This window comes from Rana temporaria, chromosome 3, assembly GCF_905171775.1.
Source record: "Rana temporaria chromosome 3, aRanTem1.1, whole genome shotgun sequence".
Taxonomy (NCBI): Eukaryota; Metazoa; Chordata; class Amphibia; order Anura; family Ranidae; genus Rana; species Rana temporaria.
In genome coordinates this window covers 215,648,948-215,670,134 of record NC_053491.1, presented here as the reverse complement: position 1 = coordinate 215,670,134, position 21,187 = coordinate 215,648,948, and the positions used below count along the sequence as shown (strand labels likewise).

At 39.5% G+C, this 21,187-nt stretch overlaps 1 protein-coding gene across 1 annotated transcript in view; it reads left to right on the top strand.

Moving 5' to 3' along the window:
- LOC120932093 (dynein heavy chain 3, axonemal-like) overlaps window positions 1-21,187 on the top strand; it is a 123,984-nt gene that overhangs the window by 82,667 nt on the left and 20,130 nt on the right. The window contains exons 11-16 of the mRNA XM_040344228.1: window positions 607-810; window positions 1,790-1,920; window positions 2,592-2,787; window positions 5,313-5,507; window positions 5,852-6,040; window positions 19,741-19,971. Coding sequence (XP_040200162.1) covers window positions 607-810; window positions 1,790-1,920; window positions 2,592-2,787; window positions 5,313-5,507; window positions 5,852-6,040; window positions 19,741-19,971 — 1,146 coding nt within the window. The remainder of the gene's footprint in view (window positions 1-606; window positions 811-1,789; window positions 1,921-2,591; window positions 2,788-5,312; window positions 5,508-5,851; window positions 6,041-19,740; window positions 19,972-21,187) is intronic.

Here is a 21,187-nt window from a genome sequence, read left to right as displayed (position 1 = left end):
TAGAGAAGACTTAGACACCCCTTAACGGCTTCCCAGAGCCTAATTAAGACTAATGTAGTGGAAAAAGCTGTCTCTCGAGTGCCAGAGAGATAATTTTGCACATAGTTTTTCTGTCCCCAGAATGTGAAATACCAGGTTTATTTTTAAATAAAGGTATTCTGTTTGTGTAATGTACAATGCCTTTTTGTAAGCTCTTATTTATAGTGCAGGTGAGGAAAGAAGATGCAGACTTTGCAGTTTTACATATGTTCGAGGGAGGAAACCTTGGTCCACAGTAATTGTTCCTGATATAGGCATGTGCTCTTAGTCCCAAATCAATCTTGTCACTCCTCAGAAAGCAATGAAAGATAATAAGTACTATTCACCTGATTGCCTATTTGCTCCAAGACAGCTGGTGACGCTTGTCTTTCTGATAGCCAAGAGTCTTAGATCTAAGGCAGGGATAAAGAGGAGCTGGTAGCAGGCTGAATCTAAATGTGACAGTCGATGGCTGTGTAAAGGGTCAGGAGGGACAAAATCTGTGACACGTAGGCGAAAGGAGCAAAATGTATCTATGATTAGATGTCGCCTTGCCCGACTTTTTTTCTTCTCCCTTTTTTATTCCAGCAAATGATTGATCGTACCCACCAGCTGACTAATATAATAATTAATAAAGTTGCTTCCATGTCAATGATGTTTAATCGAAACATTTGCTGGCAGTATGATGGCATTGTCACAAAAATATCTGCCATGGCTGCATCAACATCTGCTCTTGTGGAGCTACAAAACTACATTGACAGACTAAGAAGCAAGGAGCTACCGGAGATTCAGGTATATTAATTCCATTTATTTTGGAGACTTGTTTATGTTTTCATTATAGAGATATTTTGAGTGATCTTTTACAGTTGCTTTCATTCATTTTTTTTTCTATTATGATTCTTTTTTTTCTCCCCAAAAAATATTGGGTCTTGTTGTCAACCATCATTACAGATGTTGACATGCAGCACAAAAGTATCAGTGATGCGCCTTATATTTGTATTTATACTATTGTAAAAAAAAAAACAGTTTCTTTTTAAATTCCCCATAATGCTTTTCATCAGTTAATTTAAGTGCACTTCTTTTATTACGCGCCTTATAGTTTTCTGTGTTCAGCCAAGCAGCTACTCTGCAGACGATGCTGTGAAAATGCCACAATGACACATGGTTAATGAGCGTCACTGGTGACAGTGACTGAGAGAAAGCTTGTAGCATATATTAATAGTAATACAACTAGCAGGGATTTGAAGGGTAAAATCACACTTTTTTTTATATATTGTCACATTTCTAGCAGTTGATAAGTCAATTTGGATTATAAATAGGATACTGTATGGAGGTGATCATACTGTTTCTAAGGTTATCAAGCCCATTATGATGATGTTTAAGGTGTCCATTTATCTTGTGCAGCTTCTAATTTATCTTCTTTTATGGTGGCAGCATTTAGGTTTGTTTAGAAAACTGCTGGCCTGTTTTCTTCCACATCCCTCTTTATCTTGTGATAGAATTATGCTATCACAATATTTCTGCCATTTTAAAGATAGCGCTTTGACAGTATAGCCCAGAGAAGTGTATTACTAATCTTGTGTAGAAGTGGGAAATGTTGATGCATATGGTCACAGTTCATTGTGCTTTTCCTAATGGGGCCGTAAGTGGAGCTTTTACAATGTGTTAGGCATTAAAGCATGCTGATAAACCTTCAACAAGACCATTTACTTCTATCCTTCTGTGCTGGGGTCTTCAATGCAAATGCAGGTCTATTTCTTTCAATTTCTAGGAAAAACTGTCAGTGGCAGGGGAAAATCTGCTTTTCCTAATGGACTATGCATCCCTATCAAAAGAGGACATTATTCTTAACGGAAACACGTTTTCCTGGCCTCAGAGAATCATTCCTATCATTAACAGCAGGTAATGAATACCAGACAAACCATTTTTTTTTCTCATACTGAGTGTCACAGGGAATGTAATGAGGGGCTGCATACAACGAATAGGAATAAGAGGCGGATTGATGATGTCACCACAGCTTACACAGAAGATCAGTCTGCTAGGAAATGTCACTGTTGTTTTAACCTAAATCCAGTAATGTTTAATATAATTGAGGTTTAGCCCATTGTTATACATTCGCTGGGTGATGAATAGAAGAGAAGGATTAGAGGCAAGTTAAGCCAGAATCACAGCTGACAATTTTTTAAACAGGATTTTCCTCCAGAATTGTTGCAATGACCTTTTTAATAATTTCAGTGGAATTAATAATTTTTTTGAAGTGTTAATGACAGCTAGAGATGGGGCATTAGCAATGCATAGTAAATGCAGAGCCCACACTCTTTTTTTTCTGCATTGGAAATGGGTAATAATACCAGTCCTGCAGGTGATGAAAGCTTGAGCAGTTTTAGTGAAGATTAAATTTGATTGACCTTTATTAGGGTGATTAACCTCTCTGAAATTAAAAGCCAGCTCTAAATTATTCTGTCCAATTTAAATGTGAACGCAACGAAAAAAAAAAGTAGTGGATTATATAAAAAGAAGATTCCATTTCTTCTCCCCCTTCTCTCTCATGTGCCTTGCAATCACTTTGTCAGTGAGACACGACTGCAGAGGGAGCATGATGGGGCTCTGGCAAGGCTCGCACAGTGGCAGAAGGATTTCACAAAGCGCTTGGCTGATGTACTCATTGAGGTGAAAGACTTCCAGAAGAAAGACCGGATGACTGAAGCTACTACTAATGTACAGAAGCTTAGCTCCATCAGCAGGAGAATACAGGACTTTATGGAAGAGGTATGCTGTCTTTAAGAATGTTGCTGCACTGGATGCTTTGACAGTAGCAATGCAGTACATTGTATTCTATTGCAATTCCCCTGCTGCCTTCTCTATCTTATTACCAGTGTCTGCCTTTTCATGCTTTATCATGTTATGTTTGTCTGTGCAATGTTTATCTTTGAAGGTTGGATATTATAAAGATTTTAATGCCCAAATCATTATTTAAAAGTGTCTTGGAATAGCATGCAAACAAGTAACCTTAATGTGTGCTGCAAGCTATTTAGTGAATGTCTGCTAAAACATATTAAACCAAGAATCTGCTGTCACATTTGTAGTAATTTGAGGTCTTTGCAATATTCTGCATCATAGCTGTTTCAGTATCATACTGTGCATTGTAATTATATTTACATCATGCTATTTTCAACTGTGGCTTTATTCTTTGTAATTAGACATATCTGACCGTGCTGTGGTCAGGTAAATCCCCTGGGCTTCTGCACATTGCAATAGCTAAAGGGTAAACTACACTCATTTTGTTCAGATTTGCAACATGACATACAGTCCCAGTACCAATAATATAATGTGTTAAATATATATTTAAGAGTGTGCTGTCTAGACTTTATTACCAGTTCTAGGTTTATTGTAGGTTTTGTATGAGTTTTGTAGGAACAATTGCTGTGGCTCTTTTCCCAGCTGTGATTCTATAAATGGTTTCTGTCGCTTTAATTGTTATAGATTGGTATAGATAAATGCTTTGAAGGATTTTCTATGTGTTTAAGTTCCCAATGAATAATAGCAGTATAATGCATTTTGGAGTGATGTGTTGTGTATTTCATGCTCTGGAATCTGTCATGGGGCATGAACTTGTAAATGACTAATCACCACATTACGTGTTATATATGGTGGTTACTAATCTTGTGCCCTATTTAGGACTATGGTCTATTAAGATTCATAATTTAAGAAGGGTCACCCTCGATTTTTCAATTGAATCGCTGTTGGCACATTGTTGTTTTATATGCATTGCTCAGTGATAGCTTTTGCTCCCCTCTCTAATAATTGTTGAGCACATTTTTGTGTATAAAGTAAATGAGAGTAAATAGTAACAGAATGCAAGGTACTCTAACCCATAGAAAACAATTAACAATTATCCCTTTTAAAGGAAAAGGTAGCTATTTGTAGATTTGCTTAATGTTTACCGGAAATATGTAGGTAGGCTAACTGTTCATTGCATATATTTAGCCTAGTTTCATGATAAGAGGAACTGAATTATGTAAACCTGCAGTTACAATGCACAATAAGGCAATAGAGGCAATAAGCTTCTGAAAATAAACGAATATCTGCCCTAATGGGAAAAACAACATGACAGAAAGGAAAGTGATTGCATCATTTGAAGTGACCAGTCAGATTTTAGCTTTCCTTTTTGTTAGTGCAAGCTACAATATGAAAGAAGAGAGTGGTTTGATTGCTATGGGAAACACATAGTCTACCTTTCCACCAGATTTTAGACATAAGGCCTGTTGTCTGAACATTCTAGAAATACTCTATGGTTTTAATATATAGTACTGTCATATTTAACGTTTTCCATAGGACACACTAAAGTGAAGTATACACCATGCATACTTCCAATGCCATAACAAAACAAAACATTGGCATTTTTGCCAGTAAGCTGCATAGAGATGGATTTCTTGACACACTAGCACCATGTTAACTATGATTTATTAATGCACCTAAAATTATGCTAACAGTGAATTATTCAAAATGTCTATATCCACACTGAATTTGGTATTACACTGTAATAATAATTAAAATTGTGGATAACATTAGTGCATTTCAGTTCATTAAAGTGTCAGTTCACTCAAGAATGATTTTGACTTATAGTTCCCTGGTGGGCTAAATCAGTTTCTTAATTCCCTGAGACCTCCCTTCTGTAATTCATGACCATTTGGTGAGTTCCCTCCCACCATTGTATGTTCCAGCAAAAATACCACAAGGAAAGTGGGAACCCTCATAATGGTTAGAGTAGACCCAGGTAGTCTCGAAGATTAATTCCCTCCCAAGAGTTTTAAGACCCTTTCGGTGCTTTAACATGACAGCATCTACTAAAAACTGAAATACCCATTTTTAATTGACAACATCTTTATTGAACAACAGAATGTCCAAGCACTGGGCTCTTAGGGGTATACCTCCTAAATGAGTACCGTACTTGTTTTAATTAATTGCTAATACTTTCCAAATTAAAGCTATGATTAAAAACTAAAATGTTTTGTCTCTCTTGTGTGTCAGTTCACTCAATGTAGTTTTCACAATACTTGCATTAGCTTTTTCTTTTTTAAAGTGATGTTGATTATGGCTTCATTCATAAATCAAGTGATCATGAGTCACGCAAGTTTTTATGGCATATGAGTGCGTTTGTTGTAGATTTTGCCAAATAAACCTAAATTTGACACTTCAGTGAAAGTAAAATAGTTGCTAAATGGAAGCAAGGTCTGTAGTAAAAATATGTAAGTGATTCAATTACTTACTAAGGATTGTTTTTTTTTTTTCAGAAATCTCTAATTAATAAAGAGGAGATGCTTTTAGAAGTTGAGCAAATTAGCACATTTGAACAAATAGATGATATATATAAATTAAAAGAACCCTATGAAGAATTATGGACAACTGCTGCACATTTTAGCACTTGCTATGAGAAATGGATGAATGGGCCTTTTCTACAGGTCAATGCAGAAAATGTAGAAGAGGAGGTATGTTATAACTTTGCCCTGCGCCTGCCAAGAATTTTGGTAATCGGGGATCGCTTTTGTTATGAGAGGTTCTGGTTCACAATACAGAAGAAGGGATTATATTTTATGGTACACTTAAGCTTGTAATATAGAGCAAAGGAACACCTCTTTGAAGAGTGATCTGAAAAGGAGCTGTCCATTCCCTAAAGAAAGACTAATGTGCTGTTTTGCTGTAAAATCAATTTAAATTTAAATTTTATTGGTCTAATATGACAAGAATTACCCTGGGCCTAGCAATATGATAGATGAGTCACATACAACTGTAAAAAATCAATAACTGTTTTCTGAAAAATGTTTGTCATCAGGTGCAGAATTTATGGAAGACTAGTTACAAACTGACAAAAGCATTTTATCACCCGGACTTACACGGACCACTTAAAGTCGCTACAACCATTAAGACCAAGCTTGAGAAGTTTAAGATCAACATGCCCCTTGTAACAGCTTTGTGTACACCAGGGATCAAGCCAAGACACTGGAACCTAATGAGCGAAAAGGTGATAGAGCAATTTGTCAGTATATTATTGTGACAAGTATGTATTGTGCTGCTTGTCTCTTTTGTAAGTAGCAGAATATTACTTTAGCCTTTTTCATTTGTCATCTGTTTTTATCATCCTTCTGGCTCTCCTGTGGCATACAGTTTGCAGTATTCTAAAATGGTATAACAAATTGGCATGGTAGGACAATTAAAACTGCCCTTGTGCTGGGCTGGATTGGTGAACCATCTAAGATTCCAAGGTCTTACCATTTAAAGAAGCTAACTGTCCCATGCTGTGCTGCCTTTTTTTTCTTAACCTACATTTATCAAATAATTTCAAATATCAGCCACAGAGTCTAAGAAATGAGCTTAGGACAGAAATGCAGATATTTCATGAAGTTTCCAATAATTTGTTTTATTTTTTTAATTTAGGCTCTGAGCTAGTTACGTTTGTCCAAATATTTAGCCCTCCCCAGCCCTGTTCCTTTATTTTTGATTTCTGCAAAGCAACAAAGTACAATTATATTTTGTGCTTAAATATAGCTTATGCCTATCTTATAGGTACTGGTATAGTAATAATGCATATCAGTGGAGATTTTAAAAAAGTACAAGCGGCAGCAGTGCAAAGATGGTAGGATGGTAGTACTAAGCATGTCGTTTATGTTTTTTCTGATACGCATTTTTAAAAGCTGCTTATTGAAGAGAATTTTACTCTGACTTGTGTTCCTTACACCACAGTGGTTAACCAGGAGTGCCACATGTATTCCTAGAAAACACTTCCTAAGTCACAATTCCAGGCAACATAGGCAGCCAATTAGTAAGCTTTTTTGTTTAGTTTTGGTTAGTGTAGAGAAGGATAAAAAAAAAATTCATATTGATTTTTGTCAGTGCTAGGGTGATTCACTCTCTATTTGTCCTGGTGACCAATGTCACAAGGACTGAAAAATTATAGAACATCCAACATTTTACAGTTGTCACCATAAAAAGAGGTGATAGCAAATAATCATATAGGAATTCTCAGGTGAAAAATGTCTAAGAGGGAATTTTTCATCACATGTAGAGGTTTCCTCCCACTTCCTGTTGTGCCTATGGGACAGGACACAAAGGAAAATCTCCTTGGGACATGGGCAACAAAATATTAATTGGCAGACTTTTTAACCCTCCCCTACTCTTTCCACAACTATAAAAAAAGTTTTGGCTTTAGATACACTTCAATTTTCTATGTTGGTGGGAGGATACCCTTAAAAACGATGACACAGTACTAAGCATATTACCATGGGTCCCATTAACATGTACTGCAGGTGATATACATTTACTGCTAAACATGCAATCAGCTAAAGGGAAATAACTGTTTTTATGTTTTGTTTTGTTTTGTTTTTTTAAAGATCATCTTTTGCAGCTACTTCCACAAAGCGTACACAATATTACTCATGTGTGTGACATTTTTATATTAATTTGCAAGGATATGATTCTGTTTCAGGGATCAGGAAATTCCTTTTCTAAATAAGCCCAATATTAGTGCTTTAGCTGCATAAATGTAAATCCTTTCTAATTATCAATTAAAACATTTTGGAAGAATAAAATAAGTAAGCAGATCTCTATTAATATATAGCAATTAAGTACTCGGCTTCAATTTATCAATTTTGCTCACATACATTTAACACACACATTCCTCTTTTTTTCTTTTCCCAATGTCTTGTTTAAGAAAACAGACACTCTCTTTTGTGAATATTACCAAAGATCCCATCTTTCCCCCGAATTACTGTTTTTTTTTTGTTTTTTTTGCATAAATGGGCCTAATTACCTGAATTCAGTTTTGATTAGCAATGTTAATTGATGCAGCTGTGGATGCTATCTGTTTACCTAAATTACCATGTGCAAACAGCAATATGTCTGAAAGTGAATATGCTGAACTGAAAATACTAATTAGTGGTGGCAGATTGGTATTCAAGTCCCATCTTTAGGCTTTTTAATGAAAGCTCAGATGTGTCAGGGTTTTTATAATATTCAGACAAATTTCTGTTATGTATGATTTTAAAATGAAATTCTTGAAAACAGATGGACTATCATTGTTATAAAATTTGGTATTTGAAAGCTGAGATACAGATAAAGAAAAACTGTCAATGTGACAAATTAGGGGCCAATATGTGTAAAAAAAAGAAATATTGTATAGGGTAGTTTTCTATAGCCTCAAATCTGATTCCAGTTGTCTCATATTTGCAGGAACAAATGAAACCTGTCTGTTGCTGGTACTCACAGAGTGATCAGTCTTGTTAAATGTGGCAGTGCAAAGAACAGTAAGGATGTGTGAAATGCAGGGACCCATAACAAGCAAGCAGACTTGTAATCCTATTATTAAAACAGAAAGTCAAACAGTGTAAGCATTATCATTCTGAAAGGGACAAATGTGAGAAAATAATTTACAGGATAAGTCACCTGGAAAGAAGGTGTCCTTTAAATAGCTTACAGTAGGTGTTTGTGATATTGTGTTTTTAGCACGACAGCATCGCGCTGATTCTCGGCGACATGGTGCCGAGATCTCGCCGACATCTCACACTCACTGGAATAGTGACAGCACATCCCAGCAAGCGCGTCATAGAAGCGACGGGAGATCCGACTTGGATTCCCGCCAATTCTACACGTGTGCAGCGTTTGTTATGAATCCTGAGGGGGGAAGTCCCCGCCGGATTTTAAATAAAAATCCGGCATGGGTTCCCCCCTCAGGAGAATACCGGGCCCTTAGGTCTGTTATGGGTTGTAAGGAGAGCCCCCCTACGCCAAAAAAAACGGCGTAGGGGGTCCCCCTACAATCCATACCAGACCCGTATCCAAAGCACGCTACCCGGCCAGCCAGGAAGGGAGTGGGGACGAGCGAGCGCCCCCCCCCCTCCTGAGCCGTACCAGGCTGCATGCCCTCAACATGGGGGGGTTGGGTGCTCTGGGGCAGTGGGGCGCACTGCGGCCCCCCCACCTCAGAGCACCCTGTCCCCATGTTGATGAGGACAGGGCCCCTTCCCGACAACCCTTGCCGTTGGTTGTCGGGGTATGCGGGCGGGAGGCTTATCGGAATTTGGGAGCCCCCTTTAATAAGGGGGCCCCCAGATGCCGGCCCCCCACCCTAAGTGAATGAGTATGGGGTACATCGTACCCCTACCCATTCACCTGCAAGAAAAGTGGTAAAAACACAAATAAACCACACAGGGTATTAAAATATTTTATTAGTCTGCTCCGGAGGCCTCCCCTGTCTTCTTTAGCTCTTTTACCAGGGTAGGCTTCTTCTTCCGATTTCTGGGGGTCTTCTCCTGCTCTCCGGGGTCTTCACCGCTCTTCTGTGATGTCTTCTCCGCTCCGGGGGTCTTCTCAGCTCTTCTGTGACGTCTTCTCCGCTCCGGGGGTCTTCTCAGCTCTGAGGGGGTCTTCTTCTATATTCGCCGCTCTCCGCTCTTGACTCGGCGCACCCCGGTTCTTCCTCCCGCTGTCCGGTTCCTTCTCCTTCAGGGCTGGCCGCCGCTATACTGGCGGCGGTCAGTCCGCTCTTCTGTAACGTCATCTTCTTCTCTTCTCGTCTTCCGTCTTCTCCAGATGTTGACACGCCGGCCGGCTCTTCTCGCTGCAATGACGTGTGCCCGGCTTGCGTCGGATTTATATAGGCCTCACAGTCCCATCATGCTCTGTACCTACCCATGTGATACCTACCCATGGGTAAGTATGGTTTATTTGTGTGGTTTATTTGTGTTTTTACCACTTTTCTTGCAGGTGAATGGGTAGGGGTACGATGTACCCCATACTCATTCACTTAGGGTGGGGGGCCGTTATCTGGGGGCCCCCTTATTAAAGGGGGCTCCCAGATTCCGATAAGCCTCCCGCCCGCATACCCCGACAACCAACGGCCAGGGTTGTCGGGAAGGGGCCCTGTCCTCATCAACATGGGGACAGGGTGCTCTGAGGTGGGGGGGCCGCAGTGCGCCCCCCTGCCCCAGAGCACCCAACCCCCCCATGTTGAGGGCATGCAGCCTGGTACGGCTCAGGAGGGGGGGGGCGCTCGCTCGTCCCCACTCCCTTCCTGGCTGGCCGGGTAGCGTGCTTTGGATACGGGTCTGGTATGGATTGTAGGGGGACCCCCTACGCCGGCGTAGGGGGGCTCTCCTTACAACCCATAACAGACCTAAGGGCCCGGTATGCTCCTGAGGGGGGAACCCATGCCGGATTTTTATTTAAAATCCGGCGGGGACTTCCCCCCTCAGGATTCATAACAAACGCCGCACACGTGTAGAATTGGCGGGAATCCAAGTCAGATCTCCCGTCGCTTCTATGACGACTCTGTCTCCATCGCGGCAAGCCAGCTCGGCGCTGGCTCCCGCGATGGGGCTCGTAGGTGGTCAATCTCGCCGAGAAAGGGAGCGAGATTGACACAATATCGCGTTCACCTACTGTACCTTACTTGCACTTGAGAAACGATAAACAGTAAAGCACAAGGGCGTTGCTATGATTTCAATAGGAAGCATGCCTTTGGTATGTAATAATAAAACATGTCTGCTTCTTTATAGTATTATTATATATTTGTACCTAGTATCAGTTTATACTTGAAGTTGTATTTCTTTTACATTTTACTGGGATGCTTTATGACTTAGATAACATAATTTCTGCATAAAGGCAGCATTTGTAAAACTGAAACCTGATCCTCCCTTCACAGCCCAACTCTACAATTTTCACGAAACCACTTTGTTCCCCTCTATCCCCAAAAGAAGCACTCCCACAAGAAATATCTATCTATCTATCTATCTATCTATCTATCTATCTATCTATCTATCTATCTATCCTTTTCTATGTGTTTAGTCTGGACATGAAATGTCCCAGGTCTTCTTGACTCTTCTTTCCTCCTTTCTGCCATCATCAGCATTCTCCTGTGGGTCCAGGTGGAATGGGTCTTGATTCCCTAGCCTCACAGGAAGTTAGTTGAATGATGAAGGTCATCATTGAATTCAGAACCGATCAGGTGATTATAGCAGCTATAGCTCCTTTTTTTAGAGTTCACCCTGAAACAAGTGCTTTCCCGTACAGTCCCACATGGTCCCGTCTGAACAGACAGGACCATGTGGGACTGTACGGGAACACACTTGGGTTTTGAGAGCCCATTCATTTTAGTGGGCTGTCAAATGTAGTGGGACATTGAAAAAGTAGTGCAAGCACTACTTTTTCAGATCAAACTGAACCATATCACATGGTACTGCAGTACAAAGTAGGTTGGTGGCTGCAAACACATTGCATTTGCAAGATGCATTTGAGTATCAATAACAATTAATTGGGACCTGTGTGCATCTCACAAGGGCAGCACATTCATGTGGGTTGTGGGAAAACCGCATAGAATGCAGCTTTCCCACACCACGTTCCATTGGCATTGGGCTTTATGAAGAAACTACATGAAAAAAATATTTGGGTTATATGAACAGCACTAGAGGGAGCCTGGAGAAATATTTTCAATAGAAATGGATTTGTCCACGCTGAGATGTAAATAGAGCTTAGTATACATAACACTCAAAACTCTGGGAAGAAGCTGGATGCATTGCTTGAAAGCAGAAAGTATGGGTCTGGAGGAGGACCAGAGTAGGGCTGGTGTACTGGAGTACAAGCATATGTAATTCTTGCAGAAGTAAATTTGGTCATTTTGTTCAAAGCCCCACCCACAGCTTAGATGACTGACAACAGGACCAGGAAACAGCTACCAAGTTCCTGGCTGTCACTGTCACTTGTAAGCCAGCATTAAAAATGCCTACTAGTGGGCATGCATGTGCATTGCTGAAAGAAAGTACAAATAATTTTGGGAGATATATTATTGGGTGAGCAGTACACATGACCATGATTATATACTCACAGCTAAAACCTTAAACTAGTAGTTTGGAGCCAAGTGTTCCTGAGGTTTGTGAGTAAACAAAATTTAGAAAGATCAGATATATTCAAGAAAAATAAACATGATACAGTAGTTTATATATTATCTTTAACTGGCATATTTACTGACACTTTTAGCTTAAACATGAAACATTATCTAAAACCAATATTTTTTGGGGTTTGGGATTGATGAGGGGTGCAAATCTCTGTCACTGTTTTATTTTTTGTTTTCTATGACCCTGCAATGAAGATGTAAATTCTCTTTTAGTTTTCTTTGGTTCCATCCTGTAGTGCATATTTTTTGAGTAGATGCTGGTTGGTTAAGTTTTCTGCCATCTTATCTGCTATCTTAAATTAGACTCATATATCTAAATACCCTGCATAACTGAGAATTCAAAGGGGGAAATTATATTATAATTATATATATATATATATTTTGGAATCATTTTATACTATAGTCAGCCACTCAAAACCAAATGCCAGTTTTGGATGCAAATTAACTTTTTGTATTTATTCATGAACCACAAAATCATGAATTGTAAATTTCTCTAGTATCCCACCTGTTTTATATCTGGCAATCCACATCCTTGTTTGTCTGCTTGTGTGGCTCTTAAGAAAATTTCAATATTTTTTTTTTGAAACAATAACAATCACAATAAGTACATTCAAACATCCCTCTGTTCAGTGATTGCCACTCACAGCACAAGGGTAAAAACACGAGTAGAGGCGAGGCGACTAGAGGAGTAGAGGCAGGGAAAGAATCTGATGAAGTAATGCATGAAATCGATATCTGTTGATGTTTTGCAGACTTGTCTTGATGCTATAGTTCTACATACAGTAAAATAAAACATTTTTTGTTTGCTTGACATGCTTTATGTTTCACCTTGGCAAATAATATTGTTGTAGTTATGTTAGAGTAAAAAAAATTCTAGATAAGAAACCTGGACAATTTCGCCATATACTTTGTGTTATAGCTGGGGCCGTGTTTAATGCACGTGAAAGTGAACTCTGGGCAAACATTTAGAATCAGGTGAAATATATCCACATGAGCCATTTATCTGCCAAAGGTTTTGCAATCCTGTTGGTCTAAATAGCAGTATCAGCTGAGTGATTACCCTCTACACTGCAGTTTAGTAATAAAGCTTTTTCAAGGACCTAACCCAGCCTATAACTGGACATTAAAGGAGCAACAACTTCCTCTTGCTCATTCTGTGCTCGTCCCTCCTTTTAGAGTGTTCTATGTCAGTAAGAGAGAACTCATTGGCTCACAATGGTGAACATTTCTCCCTGTGTCAATGAGGCTGACAGCAAGTCAGATTTGGGTAACCATGCTACTTCTATGTGGAAATACATTCCATGTTTTTTTTTTACAGAATCCATACCTGAAGTGCTATTTTTACATATCTGCCAGGAATTCAGCTATCAAATGTTTATTGTGATAAGCGTAGAATCCTGTGTGGCATGTGATAATGAATTTAAAGCAGAGATCTGAATGCTTATTTATTATTTTTTCTAAATAACTCCAGTGACACTCAACACTCATTGATTAAAAATAGGCATGTGTTGTCTATTTTTCTGTTTTTGTTCTTTGTGCATCTTTCAGTACTTACGTTAAACTACAGATTCAGCACTCAACCATCCTTAGTGTGTGCATCTGAAGCCTGCTGGGACTACCTTCTGACATTAGATGCAGCTGGCTACCCAGCATGTGTAGTGGGAAAGGATTGTGGCCCACTGTGGGTCTACCAGGTTGCCAAAGACTGAATTCCAAAATAAAAAAATGACACCTATTCCCGCCTAGCATTGCGTAATTTCCGGTTGTGAAATAGCACACTGCTATCAGCGGGGGATGCCCATTGATGTATGGGATTGATGACATCCTTAGTGTCTGCATCTGAAGCCTGATGGGACTATTTTCTGGCATTAGATGCAGCTGGTTACCCAGCATGCACCTCCCAATCTTGCACATGTGCAGTGGGAAAGGATTGTGGCCCACTGTGTGTCTACCAGGTTGCCAAAGACTGAATTCCAAAATCAAAAATGGCACCAATTACCGCCTAGCATTGTGTAATTTCCGGTTGTGAAACAGCGCACTGCTAGCAGTGGGGGATGTCCATTGATGCCTGGGATTGATGATACTGCAATTCCAGGAGCCCATGGACAATCAGAAATTACATACCTCTCCGCAGCAAGGTTGGACAGAAGTGTAGAATCGCAAATCAAGAAAAGGTTAAAAAATTACCAAACAAAGTATCCAAAAATGAATGGGGGTGCTGTCATGAATAATTACAGGCAGTGTTGTCATTTAGGCTGTAACTTTGCTTTAAGACTTTTAGAGAGAAAAAAACCTAGAGGACATTGATAGGGCTTTTTCTGTGGATGAGGTACACAATGGTAACAGAAGGATTGGGGACTTCTGGCAGAAATTGGTAATGCAGGAAATCAAAGAAAAAATGGTGGTATATAGATGCTTGTTTTTATTTTGACCCTTCGTTTTTATTTAGCATTAAGAAATTCAAAATGATATATCTTCTGTTAACTGGTTCCCGCCTGGCCTATGGCAAGATAAGGCCGGCAGAAACATCTTGGCGATCCGGGTGGACATCATATAACATCTTCCCCGATCGCGCCCCATGCACACCAACAGTGCTGCGCAAAGGTGTGATCTGTCACCGGTTGCGTTTGCTGGACACATCCTTATGACTGATCACTGCACCGGCCTGCTACTGGTACCATGTGACTGCTATAACAGCAGGTCACATGACAGTTGTAAACAATGGGTGGCTTCCTTTCAAGCCATATATTGTATAAAATTGTGTTGCTAGCTGTGATTTGTCAGTATGATCACATGGTACAGATTGGGACAATCACAGCCCATATGTACCATGTGATTAGATCTGGAAAATCACAGATAATCACAACAAAACACAATGAATGAATTGATTTCATTCAGTAAAAATGATTGCATATAGCAGTGAAATTCAGTCAATACATTTTTATTAAAAAAAGAGTACCGTATTTTCCGGCATATAAGACGACTTTCTGGATGCAAAAACATGCATCCAAAGTCGGGGGTCGTCTTATATGCCGGGTATGGTCTCCGTGCTCACTTTTTTTGCCGGCGGTGACAGTCTCCGTGCTGCGAGCGCGAGCGTCAATGATTTAAAAGACGCTCCTTCTCCTCAGAGTGTTCTGTGATAGGAGGAACACAAATCTTCCCAGCAGCGCCTCTGTTCTGTGTTCTTCCTATCACAGATGCCTTCTCATCCTCGGACACAGAACAGAGGCGCTGCTGAGAAAATGTGTGTTCCACCTATCACAGAACACTCTGAAGAGAAGGCGCGGATTTTAAATCATTGACGCTCGCGCTCGCAGTACAGAGACTGTCACCGCCAGCAAAAAAAAAGTGAGTGTTTGCGGTGATTGCACTGGGGGCAACAAGTTCAGGCACAGTGGGGGCAAGTGATGACACAGTGAGGGGCAAGTGATGGCACAGTGAGGGGCAAGTGATGGCACAGTGAGGGGCAAGTGATGGTACAGTGAGGGGCAAGTGATGGCACAGTAGGGGCATGCAATGTAATGGCACAGTGAGGAATGTAATGTAATGGCACAGTGCAGTGAGATTTGAAAAAGCCTGTTTCTGTCAGCGGTTCTGGCTACCCCTCAGCTTCCAGAAAGACTAGTAAGAAGGGGGTAGTCTTATACAGTGAGTATATCCCAAAACCAAAAAATTTCCTGGAAAATTAGGGGGTCGTCTTATACGCCCAGTCGTCTTATACGCTGGAAAATACGGTATATAACAATGTAACATAATGAAATGCAATGCAATATGCATATATCCATTACAAATCAGCTATAGCATAACATCAGATGCCATAGTTGCAATGCATATTAATATTGAGCCTTTAAACATAGGCTAATGTGCTGTATCAAAAAGAAGCCCCACTATGGAAGGTGGGAAGAGAGGGAAAGAATAAAGAAGAGAGAGAGAAAATAGGTGGGAAGAAAGCAGGGAGATGTGTGGGGGGTGGAATATAAGAGGTTCCTGCACTTCAAACAAAGAGTGTACATAACCAATGAGGTATATATCTGATCAATTCGATTTAGACATAATATCTGCCAATTTAGTAGAGAAAGTGAAGTTGAACCAGCAGACCCATATCTTAGGTGCAGTAGATGATAAATCTGGAAGGTCATAAGAAAGATCTTCCATATGGTATATGTGGTCAAGTACTTTTAGTCAATGTTATATTGTGGCTATAGCAGGTTGTTTCTAAAACCTAGAAATAAGAGAATTTGCAGTGCTCAAAAGATGTGGTGTGATAGAGCACCGATATTGGCCGACTGATTCTCCTGTACAGTGAAACAACACAACCCATGATTAGGTATGGGATAGCCTTGGATAACTTCAATCCAGTGTAATATAGAGGACCAGAAGAGATGAATAAGGGGGCAGAGCCACCATATGTGAGCATGAGTGGATATTTATGGTTTTGGCATATTGTTTGGAATATTTAGTGTTTTAGAGAATAAGGTAGAAGGAGGTGTGTTCATCATGTCCTTCGGGTACAAGCAAAAATATTTTTTTTCCTTTCCTTTCTCCTCTCATGATTGGGTATTCATAGATTACATAAATCTTCAATATCTACACAAAGCTTAGAGAACATACCTTTTCAAAGTGAACACGCTCTACTACTTTATTAAATCAACCCCACTATATTATAAGCAGGGATTCTTCTTTAACCGTTCTTCAATGATAAGCTCAGTAAGTGTTTTCTAATAAGCTTCCCTGATGCATTTAAGCCTATTCAGAATGTCCTATTTCTTCTTTTTTTAGATGAATTTACCTCAGATAATCTTCAAAGCATTCAGTTGACATTTTAACTAGTGTTGGAGGGTCACTTTCTCTCATTCCTTGGCTTGCAGTATAAATTTTAGCTCTTCCAAGATGACAGACAGACTGAATTCTTTATCAGCATTGAAACATCTCACCCTGATGATACATCATAGTTAAAGAATCCTGGCCATCAAGGGAAAAGTCATATGGTGATCCCTCTCCCCACCAACACTTCTCAGCTGTTGTGAGAGGGTGACTGTCAAATATGAAAATTACATCATACAAGAGGGGTTGTAAGCAGCAGAAAAAAAAATCCAGAGCAATAAATTTGGGAAACTAACTGCACCATGACATCCTATTTTATCTTTCAGTAATTACTTTCTGCAGTTCATAAATGTTCCTACGACTCAAGTGTATGGCTCTATTCTTCAAAGGCTAGATTAACTAGTTTCATTTAAGGGCTGCTGGTTGCATCATTTCACATAGAAGTCTGGAATAAATGCTCTTGAATCTTTCACCAGCAGCAAGTGAACAGTTCATTTCTTGTGCTTTATATAATCTTCACTGCAGTGTTGTTCTACTTACATGAGGCTTGCTAAATTGGATTTAAGGATTTAAAAGTCGAGTTTATTCTCCTTAAACAAGCGTAGAGAGTGCAGTGAACTATTTTGTTTCGCACCTGTTTTAATACATTTTTTTTCAAGCATTTACTGATTTATCTAATAAACATTGTATCTGAAGCAAGTTCACAAAAAGGAAATCATTCATTAATTTTAATTTTTCTATCTCAGTATTAAACTATTGAAACATGCTAGACATCAGGACCTTAATAACATGTCATGAGTCCCCATAGCAACACAATTAAGGGGCTTCTTTGCTTATATCATCTCTATCTCCAAGGCACTTCCTTTAGTCATGCAGAACTACTAATTGCTTTCATAACAATCATATAGGGGGTAATAAACTACATTATTTTAGCCAAATGTATTCGCAAGAGGTTCTTGCTACAAACATAACACACTGAGGTTGATTTACTAAAGGCATACAGGCCAGGGTTTTTTTCAGGGGAACTTGGTGGAACTGAGTTCCATCACCTCTGGCTCAGACCCGTGGGGGGGCTGCTCACCACAATCACTTGTAAACACAGAAGTCTGGTTTCTGTGTTTACAAGTGACAGCTCTGCACTCTGTGTGTAACCTCCCTGAACTATGCACTATGTATGTAATGCAATCCTGGTATTTAATGCCCCTTTAAGACCCCCCTACTGTTCGTGAAATTTGACTGACCACACCCACTATTTGATGTGATTTGGAGGGTGTGTGTGGGTGGAGGGGTTTTGGGGGGACATGGTTGAGTTCCAGCACCTATTGGTTGAGAAAAAAAGCCCTGATACAGACTGTTAAGTTTGCAAAGGAATTATCCCCAGAGCTTAGGGTATGGTTAGTGTTCTTTGAAAAAGGAAATTTTTACCATATTCACCAATCTTTGGGGAAAATTTCCTGGCAAGGTTGTACTTCTCTTGAAAAGTGGCCCATTTACCTTTAGTAAATCAACCCAACTATGTAGCCAGAGTAAACAAGACCCCATAGCAGTGATGTATCATTGTAAAACCCTTTCTAGAAAAATACATGCTATATATATTTGTTTTTTTATAACGATCCCTGTCCTATTTCAGAAGACACTCCTCGCCAACCACACACTGATGTTACTTGCTATTGAATAACACCTTGATTGTTTTTCCCAGGATTTAAGCAGTCTAGTACAAATCAACAGACTTTATTTTTTTATTCATTTAAAGCCTTTTTTTTATTCAATTATTTACTCTGCTCTTAGGGCTGGTTCACACCACAAAAAAATAACACTCCAGATCCGTTCTAGATGTGTTTCTGCATGTGTGTTTTTAATTGTGTTTTTGATACGTTCCAGTACTTTTTTATGTGTTTCTGGATGCATTCCATGTGCATTTCTTCTTTCTGCTTTTTTCTTTCTTTTTTTTTTCTTTTTTTTCCCACTATACTTGGGTCCAATGCATTTTTTATACGTTTTTGATGTGTTTCAATGCATTCCAGTGTGTTTCAGTGTGTGTTTTTGATGCTGGCCAGAAAGGCTCCTCCATCAGTGCAGACTGTAGTGGAAGGAAAGCAAATCAAATCATCCATGTGCTGCTTTAAGCGTGTCTCCTTTCTCAGCCTGCTGATTAGAGAATATGCAACTCCCTTAGGCCACTTTCACACTGAGGTGCTTTTCAGGCATTTTAGTGCTAAAAATAGCACCTATAAAGCGACAAAAAAGGGCCTCTCAAGCCACCCCAGTGTGAAAGCCCCAGTGTGTGGTGTGGTGCACTTGCAGGATAAGTCCTGCACGCATCATCTTTGTTTACAACGCTCCTAAATCCCCTGCTCATTGAAATCAATGCAGCCATGCTTTTCAGGCATTTTTAACTCCTTGTTAACCCTTTCTTTGGGGTTAAAAGCACCCTGCTACAGCCCACACAGTGCCAGTAAAGCGCCGCTAAAAGGAGTCTGAAGGACCGTTGTCATCAGTTAACAGATAAAGCTGACTGATGGTCTATCGCGCCCACACACCATTGGTTAAATAACCGATCGTGTCAGAACGCGGTGACGTAAGACACAACGACGTACTGAAAAAAATGAAGTTCGATGCTTCCAAGCATGCGTCGACTTGATTCTGAGAATGCGTGGATTAACCGATGGTTGTGCCTACTAACGATCGTTTTTGACCTATCGGTTAGGAATCCATCGGTTAAATTTAAAGCAAGTTGGCTTTTTTTAACCGATGGTTAAATAACCTATGGGGCCCACACACGATCGGTTTTGACCGATGAAACCGGTCCATCAGACCGTTGTCCTATCGTGTGTACGAGGCCTGACTCATTCAATGTCAGGAAGAATTAACCATTATGAATGCTTCTGAGAAAATATAAGTATGTAGTGCTACTTCCCAATAAATATGTGAGTATTTTTATTTTTACCCAGGTTGGATTTACTATCACTCCACATGAAAGTACAACTCTTTTTGAAGTTTTGCAGTTTGGTCTTGAAAAATATCTTGATGATCTAAATCAGATTAGCTCTCAGGCTAGCAAAGAGTATGCTCTGGAGAAAGCACTCAACACAATGAAAACAGATTGGGAGGATGCATGCTTCAGCTTTTCATCCTACAAGGATGGAGATAGCTATGTGCTAGCCGCTGTTGATGAAATTCAGGTAACTACTTTCATTATAATGTTAAGTTACACTATGGTCTGTAATGCATATATGAAGCAAACATGTTAACATTATGCTAAAAAGATTGATTACACTTATATTTAGAATATTTTCAATTTGGGTTCCGGCAACCTAGTGCACCAATGCAATGGACATTTAAATTGCTCTTCAATCTTTATATTCTGCTTATCTGACTCATGGTTGGATGAATACATTGTGCACCAATGTTTTCTGTGAATTGTTCTAAGCAATACATCGGAAGTGATTAAAAATATTTGATTAAATTATGACAAATGTTGTAATCCATTTTTCCTCCATGCCTCAAGCACACTTTAGAAACATAAACCCATAGGTTGGTTGAGCTAGATATCTGCCTAGTCATATTTTCAAATGCTATATCTGTAGCTAGCAGATCCAACTGAAAAATACCTGGAAATAAAATGTCTGCATTGAGGCTTTTCAATAGACTCTTTTTCTGTGCAAGTTGCATTTATTTTAACCACTTCAGCCCCGGGAAGATATTCCCCCTTAATGACCAGACCATTTTTTTGTGTTACGGCACTGTGTCGCTTTAACTGACCATTGTGCGGTATTAACACAAATTAAATACAAAACAATATTTTTTACTTTTTGCTATAATAAATATCCCCAAATAAAAAAGAAAATACTTCATCAGTTTACGCCAATATGTATTCTTCTACATATTTTTGGTAGAAAATTTGCAATAAGTGTATATTAATTGATTTTCACAAAAGTTATAAGGTCAACAAAATAAGGGTTAGACTTATAGCATTTTTTTTTTTACTACTAGTGGCGTCAATCTTCGATTTTTTTGCGGGACTGCGACATTGTGGCAGACAGATCGGACACTTCTGACACTTTTTTGAGACCATTGACATTTATACAGCTATCAATGCTATAAAAATGCACTGACTACTGTGTAAATGTCACTGGCAAGGGGTTGAATGTGTTCCCTTGTGTGTGTTTCTAACTGTTGGGGGGTGCAACTGACTGGAGGAGGAGAGAGATCCCTGTTCCTAAATACTAAGAATAGCAGATCTGTCTCTCCTCTCCTGTAAGAACAGGCATTTGTGTGCTTACTGGCTTTTTGGGATGTCTGATTTTACACACACATGAACTTTAATGGCATCCCAGTCTCAGTCTGTAGAGTTCAATATTGAGTTGGCCCAACCCGTACAGCTATAAAAGCTTCAAC